The sequence below is a fragment of the Zerene cesonia genome, chromosome 26, assembly GCF_012273895.1.
Source record: "Zerene cesonia ecotype Mississippi chromosome 26, Zerene_cesonia_1.1, whole genome shotgun sequence".
Lineage (NCBI taxonomy): Eukaryota > Metazoa > Arthropoda > Insecta > Lepidoptera > Pieridae > Zerene > Zerene cesonia.
This window is the reverse complement of record NC_052127.1, coordinates 3,721,793-3,732,705: the sequence shown is the minus strand read 5'-3', so window position 1 is coordinate 3,732,705 and position 10,913 is coordinate 3,721,793. Positions and strand designations below refer to the sequence as shown.

The 10,913-nt window shown below is 32.6% G+C and overlaps 2 protein-coding genes across 2 annotated transcripts in view; one reads left to right on the top strand and one right to left on the bottom strand.

Moving 5' to 3' along the window:
- Window positions 1-1,684, bottom strand: part of LOC119836990 (phosphatidylinositol-3-phosphatase SAC1) — a 14,370-nt gene extending 12,686 nt beyond the window's left edge. Inside the window, exons 1-3 of the mRNA XM_038362469.1 lie at window positions 1,540-1,684; window positions 798-892; window positions 537-655 (exon numbers count right to left, since the gene is read on the bottom strand). Coding sequence (XP_038218397.1) covers window positions 537-655; window positions 798-892; window positions 1,540-1,577 — 252 coding nt within the window. The 5' untranslated portion in view covers window positions 1,578-1,684. The remainder of the gene's footprint in view (window positions 1-536; window positions 656-797; window positions 893-1,539) is intronic.
- Window positions 1,685-2,278: 594 nt separating this feature from the next.
- On the top strand, window positions 2,279-10,429 carry LOC119837014 (probable ATP-dependent RNA helicase DDX27). The gene is made up of 15 exons (XM_038362494.1): window positions 2,279-2,530; window positions 2,684-2,770; window positions 3,118-3,250; window positions 3,677-3,777; window positions 4,247-4,442; window positions 4,927-5,075; window positions 5,552-5,635; window positions 5,980-6,107; window positions 6,506-6,703; window positions 7,148-7,292; window positions 7,805-7,987; window positions 8,469-8,649; window positions 9,027-9,230; window positions 9,680-9,816; window positions 10,081-10,429. The coding sequence occupies exons 1-15, from the start codon at window positions 2,435-2,437 to the stop codon at window positions 10,411-10,413; spliced, it is 2,355 nt and encodes a 784-aa protein (XP_038218422.1). The 5' UTR covers window positions 2,279-2,434; the 3' UTR covers window positions 10,414-10,429.
- The last annotated feature ends 484 nt before the right edge of the window (window positions 10,430-10,913 follow it).

Genomic DNA, 10,913 nt, shown 5'->3' with positions numbered 1-10,913 from the left:
GCGCCAGCAATAGCACCAACCAACATGCTGCTGAATGTCCCACACAGGAGACAGATTGTAGCATTAAAGAATAATTAAAAAAAAAAAAATATATTAATTTTAGATTGTATTAAATGTGCATAATATTCAAATACTAAGACAACACAATGACAGAGCTAATCACAATTCGCATGAATAAAAATATAAACTAAAATGATGGTAGGTTGTAAACAGTCAGAAAAACAACATGTTACAGTATACCAAGTATAAAGGTTGATAAAATAAAAAAACGAAACAAATATGGTGTGATCCCAATCAAAATTCATATCATCTATTCAGATCACTGCCAAATAATCATACTTTTAAGATTGAACAGGACACAGCATTATTTTCTAATTTGTCTACATTTAATATAACAATAAATTAATTGTAATTATAATATAACTATGTAGTTAACTTATGCAATAAAAATAAACACAACAAAATGATACTTATTCAAGTAAATTCTATATTGAATTTGGATAATGTTGAGAATATTATATACAATACACACTTACCAATATCCTATATTTTGCAACAACAAGATAGAGTCCTGAAATGAGCTTAATGGATCCAAGAAACCCACACACTGGTTTATAAGCATTTGGCGGTATAGGTATCTTCACTGTGTTAATTTCTAAAATAAAAACCCAGCACACATTTAATTTCCTTCTTTCTTTAAATTTGTTTTCATATATAAATTTTTAAAGTTATGAAACAAGTTATGTTTATGTTTTATAGTAATTGGTCAATTTATATAGATGAAAATATAATCATACCTCTAACATAAGCCTCTCCAGTGATTCTATCTATTACCATAATCTCTGTTGGATTGATTGTTGGCTCCAAATAGAACTTATCAGATGTTGTGTAGCTGAAACATCATTATTTTAACTTTTCATAAATGATGAGTTTTATTTTTAGTTTAGTATAGCATCTATTATATATGCTGTATATGATCTATCATATAAGAAATTTACTATATAATCTTTTCAGATACTTTTAATTCAATAGTAGGTATTTTACTAGATAGACATCTCCACTTTGGTTCACATTATCAAAGTTTGTATGATTATTAAATTCCCGTTAATAATTAAATTAAGAGCGCTAAATATCAACAAGAAATATTAAAAAGAACAGGCAAAATTCTGCATAAGCATTTAGCACTAGTTAGTGGTGGAAAAGACATAGAGTTTGTTAACCGCAATGTTCGTGTTTTTGGATAATCATTAAAATCTTGATGATACGTACATACTTTTTTAATATTATGAAGTATATTTAATGCAATCTCATACAACATACATATAGGTGACTCTTATTATTTGACGTACAACGTAACATTTAAAAATAATAATTAGCCTTTCATATAAGAATTATTCTAGACTACAAATTACATTAAATGTAATATACATTAAAAATATCAAAATATCAAATTATTTTTTAAATAAAAAGGTTCGAGGTTCATGAGATTCGCTATCGCTAATGAAATTAATTAAAGATTTCACAAAATATGTTACTTACAATTTGATGTCATCGTGAATTAACGTTTGATCTGCCATATCGTTGTGGTGTTCGATTCGATTTATTTACAAAATAATTATTTTTTTGAATAAAACATCGGATATTACAAGATTTTTCAGTTCACAGAAATGACCTATGACATTAGAACTACAACATATCAAAAGTCACTGTGACACTTATACCACAGAAAATAAATAGTAAGTAGTAATCAATACCTAAATAATATTATTATGAAAGTTAATTAATATGAAGGCCTGTTCATATAAATAATATTAGCTGTGCCGCTCGGTATTTCTTTAGACCGAAACCGTCCGAGTAAGTGAAACCGAGTTTTTCTAAAGATATGTGTAATATCTAAGCTATGAGCAACTAACAAAGAGTAGGCAATAGTTGTGAATATGTGCTATAACACAGTTTTATAGATAGCTTAATAAGATTATAAAATAAAAATCCATTATTTGTTTCACACTTTGTACATGTACAATGTGCATAGAGTATAAATATGAGTACGTACTCATATCTATTTACTCATTACATATGAAGCTGCAGAATTTGTTTGTTTCTTTGTTTAATTACTCTAATCTCAGGATCGGATGTAAACGTAATCTCTATTGCTTTGTTGTGTTATAGATTATTTGTACCACGGGCGAAGACGGGGTGGACCGCAAATGTATAATAAAATAAAAATCCCATTTGTTTAAACAACAACTAATTATGTAAGATTCTGCGTGTATTTGACATTTAAAATAAAATCCGTGTATTGGAACGCCCGTAACAAGTACATGTGTTTTTGAAAGCTAACCTATGTTTTTAAGTTTCCATTATTTTTCAAGCGTTTTAATTAACGTGTGATTATGAAATGACAATACTTTGTGTATAATTAGGAAAATAAAGCATGATGGAAGTCGAAGGATATCCAGGTCTTATAAAAACCATACAGGATGGAGAAGAAATTGAAGATTTTTCTGAAGAATCTGATGTTGAACAGGAGGTTCATATTTTTCATTAAATATTTCAATAAGTATATTTCAATTAATCAAATAAAACATGGTAAAAAACATAATGTATTAAAAAAAACATACTATATTATAAAGTGACCTTGTTTGGTTTAAAAGCGTACGAAATAAATACATCTCTTTTCTAGTATCAACCGTCGAAGCAAAAAGTAAAGAGAAAAGCAGATTTTGATCCTAAATTTAAATTTGTGGCATCGGTAGAAGAATATAACAAGGTAATCTATTCAATTATATAAATAAACTTTGATTATTCTACTATAAACAAATCAACACATGGTTCTATTGTATATGGTGATGTAGAAACGAGTTCAAATGTATCATTCCCATTTCACACTTTATACACTCCAAACTTAAAAATTAATAATTAGTTATAAATGGTTTATTAAAATTTTGATATACCTAGTTAAAATACTTAAGTTAAGGAAGAGAGAAGAGAGAAAAAACCGAGGGGTCCTCCAGACTCAGGTTCTCAAACATAGTAGGAGGCCTCTACTACTCCATTTTTTTATTGGAAATAAAATAAACTGTTTTTATTTTTAATTTTTTTATCATTAACTTTCAGAACACATGGGATGACTTACAAAAGTATATAAAGAGAAATGTAAAACAGACTCTTGATGAGAAGATAGCTAAACGAAGGGCACAAGTTCAAGTGGATGGGGGAGCTGATCTTGACACTGATTCAGAGGAAGAAGGTATTAAATTGTTTTTTTTTTTTATATACAGATTACATTCCTGGAAAATAATTTTAAATTCAGTTTTCCCATGAGAATAAGACACCACATTTAATACTAGCTTTTGCCACTTTATAACATATTAGACGCATCTCCTGGCTCCCCTGGATGTCACAATTCCTGTTTTATCCCAAGGGAGCATTTAATCGGGATACAAAGTATCCTATCACCCAAGTCAACTCATACCCTGTCTGTATAGCAAATTTCATCAAAATCCATTCAGTTATTTCAGTGTGATTGACAAACATCCAAACAAAAACATTCACATTTATAATATTAGTGTGAAGTTACACACTATATTATATATGTAGTTACTCTCACATTTGAAAATATGAAAATGAAAAAATGTTTACCAAATGTGTAAGTATAATTTTAATTGTTTTGCAGATCAAGGCACTGATGAATTAGAGATATCAGATGATGAACTAAAGAGGGACGAAATCAAAACGAAGGAAAAGAAGCTGGGTAAAAAACAGAAACTAAAACAGGTGATCTTGAACTAAATTTTTTTTTTTAATTTTTTCTTTTCTCTGCTTTCTCTGGTATAAACTTTCAAATACTTCTTGATATAGTTATTTTGAATTATTCACTTAATTAAAGCATTTCGTTTTACTTCCTTAAAAGTTTTCTTCTTTTTTTAAATGTGTACAGTGCTTTGGTATATTGCTTAAATATGTATTATAAAGATTATTAAATATATTCATGTTATGAATACTATAAGTATACTTTATGGCAATACTACATCGCCAATGTGTTCACAACTAAAAAGTTTTGATCGCCTCAAATGTAGTAAGTTTCTATAATATTTAATGATCTGTTTTCTAAAATACCCTTTTAAAACCAACTTTAAAGAAAGGAATTCGACTATGTACCAATTTATTTTGGGATCGATTTACCTCAGATTCTTAAGGCAATTTGAAGGCGGCAAATTAAAACGGACGTATTTTATCGTTTTAGGAATTAAAAGAGGATGAATCACAAGGTGCAACGGTAGAATATGATGGTGATTTCTTTGAAGATCCACCACCATATGATGAAAATGCTTCTTTTTATATGATGAATCTGTCTAGACCCTTGCTTAAAGCTATAGGCACACTTAATTATGTACATCCAACACCGATACAGGCTGCAACCATTCCCATTGGCCTACTAGGTAATGAAATAGTCTTTCTCTAAGGTCATCTTTCACTTCATTTATGCTTAAATTAGTAGTCAGTCAGACTATATAACGTTAGATAGAGTCAGATGCCAGGTTTATGTTTGCATCAAACACAAATTCGAAAATTAATTCATTAAAATTTGTATCGTCAAAATACATGATTTGATATTTTATATCTCCCCCTTATCAATTATTATTTATAGATTTAGAATTTGTAGATCAAAGTGTGAGCTAACATATTATCTTGTTTTTATATTATGCTATTATTTTTCATAAAAGCCTAAATTATACATATTTTTATGAATATAATTATGAAATGTTATATTTTATTTATTAAATAAATAATTAGTAATTGCATTACTGCCACCTAAAAATCACTATCTTCCACACACATGAAAAGCTATTATAAAATTACAGAGCTAACTTAATTCTAATACAATTGTATTAAATTCTGTTTAATTTTAACGTAATTCCGCAGGTAAAGACATATGCGCATGCGCAGCTACAGGTACAGGTAAAACCGCGGCATACATGCTACCTATCCTGGAGCGACTTCTCTACAAGACGGTGGGCGACAGAATTACGAGGGTGCTTGTGCTCGTACCCACAAGAGAGTTGGGTGCGCAGGTAATTATTTTGTTCCAAAAACGAAGCTGGTTCTCAATTCAACTGTATGGTTTTTGGCATTGTCGCTCAGTAACTTAGCGGGTTTTCAACCGATGGACGTGATTCTTTGTGTGTCTAATAGTAAATTATTGATATATGATCCATGAGGATGTTGGAGACAAAAAACTAATTATATTTTCAAGTATACGGGTTATGGTTAAAAATGGTGCATTTTTTAGCCATTTTCAATAAAATATATTGAAGTTAATCCATACTAATACTACAAAGTTGAAGAGTTTGTTTATTTGTTTGAACGCACTCTTCTTAGGAACTACTGGTTTGATTTGAAAAATTCTTTCAGTGTTAGATAGCCCATTTATTTACCACGAGCGAAGCCGGGACGGACGCTAGTTTGATCTAATTACCTTAATTTAAAAACAAATTTTAAAGAAAAGCGTCCGTTACAACATTTTATATATGTATGTTGTATGAAACAGGTACACTCGGTAACTCGACAACTTACGCAATTCACATCGGTCACGGTTGGTCTGTCTGTTGGCGGTTTGGATGTAAAATATCAGGTATATATAATATTTATTTGCATACTAGTGAAAACTGTACTTCCTATATTATTTTTAATTTTTTTTAATTTTATTTTATTTAATACAATTTTTAACTGGATTTATTCCGTTTCACCTGTATGTTTGTATGTAACAGAGACCTTTAAACTCGATTTGGTAGGACAGATTTAATTTAAACTTTGACCACTTATCTTGGATTGGTGGCAATGCAATATATTATGAGTTAATCTTATTATCCTGATTAAGATCGCTAGGATTAAATCTTTACTTATGTAAACTGTGATACAATTAATTCATCAGAGTTTTTGTAGTTTTTTTTAAACTATATTTATTTTTTGTTTTAGGAAAGTGTGCTTCGTCGTAATCCCGATATTGTAATAGCGACGCCGGGACGGTTGATCGACCATATAAGAAACACCCCCTCTTTTGGTTTGCATTCTATTGAAGTACTGGTATTGGATGAAGCTGATAGGTATGTTTAACTTTAAATAAATATTAATACAATAATTAAACCTACTAATATCATAAATATGAAAGTTTGTATGTATGAAGGATGTGTGTGTGTTTGCTGCTCTTTCACGCAAAAACTACTATACAGATTGCAATGAAATTTGGTACGTAGACAGCTGGACAACTGGAATAACATATAGGCAGCTTGTTATCCCGAAACGGGATACTACTACTTTTTATCCCGATATTCCTACAGGATACGGAGTAGTACTTTATAATCGTATAGATTAATTTTATAGTTATTAATCTAAATATATATGCTATATTGTTTAGCTAATTTCAAATTAATCTTTCATACTACGCACTTATGGTACTTGATGGAAAGATATAAATGCTGATACTACTTTTTTTTGAACACAGGATGTTAGACGAATATTTTGCGGAGCAAATGAAAGAAATCATTCGTCAATGTTCACCGAAGCGGCAGACCATGCTGTTCTCGGCCACCATGAGCGATGAAGTGAAAGACCTGGCCGCGGTGTCTTTGAACAAACCAGTCAAACTGTTCCTCGACTCCAACAAAGATGTCGCTTTTAATCTGCGCCAGGAGTTCGTCCGGTGAGTTGTATTTCAAGATATCAAAAAAGTACATTATTAGTATTATTATTATTTCATTTAAGCACACTGGCAGCTAAAAAGCTGATGCGTGTGTATTTTATGATTTGAAGAAAACATTTAGTTCATCCAATTTATTTTTAAAACTATTCAATGTGGGTGCCATTATTACACACTCGGGTAGCCTATTCCACTCTGTGACAACACGGTTGGATAGAAAATGCTTCGTTACATAGACTACATAATATTTCAGTCAGTCTTTCATACTGGCTAAAAATATTATTTGCGTTTTTAATAGGTCTGTGTTTCAAAGAAAATACAATAGACCGAATCGCTTGCTGTTTTAGATATAAATATTGAATTTTGATATAATGATTTCTGGTTTATGCATGTATTTCCTCTTTTTACTTCAAGAAATTATTAAAGAATTTATATATAATTCGATAGTATTCGTAAAGAGCGAGAGTCGGACCGGGAGGCGATACTCGCGGCGCTGGTGTGCCGCACATTCAGAGACAGAGCCGTTATCTTCGTGCAGACCAAGAAGCAAGCGCACAGACTTCACGTTGCTCTGGGTTTACTTGGTGTTAAGGTTTGTCCTGAATCCTGATTTTTAATAGCAAAGCTGTTGTTGCTACCATCATCAACCGACTCCAAAAAAGGGGAGGTTATCAGTTCGACTGAAATTTTTGGGTTTGTTGCCTTAGAACATATGAACGTGTGTACCGATTCTTTTTTTTTTTTTTTTATTTGACAGGCGGGACCCTCTGTGTGGTCCCATTCAAATTTGGTTTAATTTTTTGAATTTAAGATGTTTCAGTTTTATAGTTAAAATGACTTATTTAAAGATCAATTTAAAAAAGTGCTTTAGTTTTTTTTATTAGCAAACCACACACACAAGATTTCATTAAAAACATACGTTTTGAATAATTTTTCTTGCTATTCGTGACTCGTTGTAAATGAAATTTTAATTTGTAAATGTGTTATTCAAGTAAATTGAGGTATTTGTATTAAATTAAACTTTTCAAACATTAAAAATACACTGGGTATAAAACTAATATAGCAAAAATAATGTTTTTTTACCATTATATTATAATATAACAGGTAGCAGAACTCCACGGAGCCTTAAACCAGCCCCAACGTCTGGATTCCCTCAAGCGCTTCAAGGACGAGCTGGTGGAGGTGCTGGTGGCGACCGACGTGGCCGCCAGGGGTCTGGACATCCCGGGGGTGAAAACTGTCATAAATTTCACCCTGCCAGCTACCTTGGAGCATTATATTCATAGAGTGAGAATTACCTATAGAATAAATACCTATATAAGTAGGTTTTACCTGCGACTTGGCACGCGTTAAAATAATAGTAAATCTCCTTCCCCCCCTCTATGTTATTATACATTAAAACTTCTTCCCGAATCACTCGTAACTGTTTTAAAAAATACCATCAAAATCATTCGCGTAATTTTAAAGAACCAAACATAGACACAGACAGCGGAAAGCGACATTTTATTTTTTATTTCCATCAAAGTATACACATTATAAGAATCAGAAGTACTAATTTATAACAAAAAAAATACAAACTACCGACAAATCATTCGTTAACGTATGTTTTTTTAATTGTGAGGAATTTAACAATTAAGTTTGTTTGCACTAATTTGGTAGACAATAATAACAATTCACAAAATACTATTTAGTTCACGTGCTGACAGCGAGACAGCAGGCTGACGCGTGATTATATTGTTCTGTAGTACATAGTGGTGTGCGTTGGCAGGTGGGGAGGACGGCGCGCGCGGGGCGGGCGGGCGTGTCCGTGTCGCTGGCGGGCGAGGGCGAGCGCGCGCTCGTCAAGGCGGTCGTGAAGCGGGCGCGCCGCCCCGTCAAGTCGCGCCAGGTGCCGCCCGACATCGTCGCCAAGTACCGGGACAGGATGGCCAAGCTGGAGCCGGAGATTGGTGGGTATAGTGGATATTAGACGCTTTTTTTTAATTTTATTAATTTTTATTTGTATGTTTTTATGTAAACGACTCCTGTTGATTTTGAACCATTTTAAACGGAACGATTTTATGAGAATTTTTCTAAAAAATAGAAAAAGTTTGATTACGAAGCGGGATTCGGATCCTTATCTTTTTTTCAAACCGTAGGTTGCTACACCTAGCCTCTCGACCACCCGCGATCCCGCTTCATTTATAAAGCTTTCGAATAAAAATATATGTTTCTCGGAGATGTTATGTTGTCCTATTAGTTATTTACAATACCTCACATATAAAATTATAAATATTTTTCTTTTATATTCTAAATATAAGTAATTTAATTCTAATTATGATCATAGCGTCAATCCTCAACGAAGAATACGCGGAGAAACAGTTAAAGAAAATGGAAAAGCAGACCGAGAAGCTAGAAGGTGCTATAAAGAAGGAGAAAACGAAAGACGGGCCTAAAATCGAGCCGCAGAGGCGAAGGGAATGGTTCCAAACGCCAAAGGAAAAACGGGAGGAAAAAGAACGACTGACGCTTACGAAGCATATGGGAAAAGGTAACTTAATGGTTGCTCTGATATATTGTATGAAATGCATTCGATTATGTAGTGCTAATTTGCTTTCGACTTGTGTAATTTATTATATCGCATTAATGACTCGAGGGTCTCTCATGTTTTAATGATGTTTTTGTTAAGAAAATTTAAAATTATTCACATTAACGATTTCTTAGTTAATCAACATTAACTTGAAGGGTTACCGTGGGGTCATAAAGCAGTACTAATTCTAAAGAAAGTGATAGCGGTAGACGTATACAGGTGTTGCTGTCTCTTTCTCACGCATGATTAATGCTTAAAGACGTCACAGTAACCCTCCTGTTTTCTAAATACTGTTGGTAAAATGAACACTTGAATTTAAGACCTTGTCCCAGTTTTCTGATTTTTTATTAAAATTTGAGAAAAGGACAGTAGTTTATAACATAACTGTTTATAAAAATGTCATTGTGCAGAAATACAAAAGGGTAAAGGAAAGAAGCGCAGACGAGACGACGATTCCGATGATGATGGTCCCAAAAATAAAAAGAAACAAACCAAACACACGCCTAAAGATACGGCCGAGGAGCGAGTTCAACGGGAAATGGAGAAGGTGTGTTGTAACAAAAATTATTATCAGGAAAACATTAAGCCCAACTCAGAATTGTTTAGTTTGCTTGCAATGGTATTTTGAATATCTTTTATTTTATATGCATATTGCCAAAGGTAGGTGGCCCACCCAGCCCAATCACCCTCTTTTTTATATGACCTATCGCATTGACCCATAATGCCGTTATTTGTACAATTTTCTTAATGCAATTAATTAATTAATAATTTTTTTTCATTTTTTTATGCATTATTAATGTATACCCACTAGGTTGCACTGTTACAATCGAGGATGGCGAAACGCAAGAAGAAGCAGCCCAGAATACGAGCAGTAGAAGACGACGATGACCGGCCAAGGCAAAACAGAAAGTCAGCCAAACCTAAGAAGAAACAGAGCAATTTTACCAATGACCTCACGGACACGTCTAAGGCGTCGACCAAACGCTTGCGTTATGACGCTAATAGAGTACAAAAAGGAAAACCTTTGCAAAGCGGGAAATCTATGCAAAAGGGAAAAGGAAATGGGCCTAAAGGGAAGAATAAACCAAAAGGCAAAACGTTTGGTAAACCTCAAGGATCGAAACAGGGAGGGAAAAGAAAATAAAGTATTTTTCGTATAAGTTTTTGTTTTAATTTATATCCCTACTACTAATTATGATAAATCTAAACAATTTCGCTAGATATAAACCACATTGAAAAAGTCGGGTGTGTTCTGTGACATTGTGGCGGCCAAACAGACAAACCAAATTGAACTGTACACGTGCTTTGCTTCGTTTAGCAGAAGTGCGAGTGTCATTCTTCTTTGGCGTGGAAAAAAACCTTAGTGGCTGTTAATCTTGCCAGTGAATAATTTGGATCAAGTGTATGTTTAATTTTCCTATTTTTTTGAGAATAGTTTATTATAAATGTATATACCTAATACTGTAAACTATATCTCCATATCTCAAGACTAGATTCAATTGCTAAGTTAAGGATTTTATGAAAAGCGTAAATTTGAAAGAAATAAAATAAAATTAGAATATTTAGAAATCCAAGAATTTACAGCGAGCGTACGCTCGCATGTTCGAACCGTCGGGTTAATAATATAATGAATACCGCGTTTAA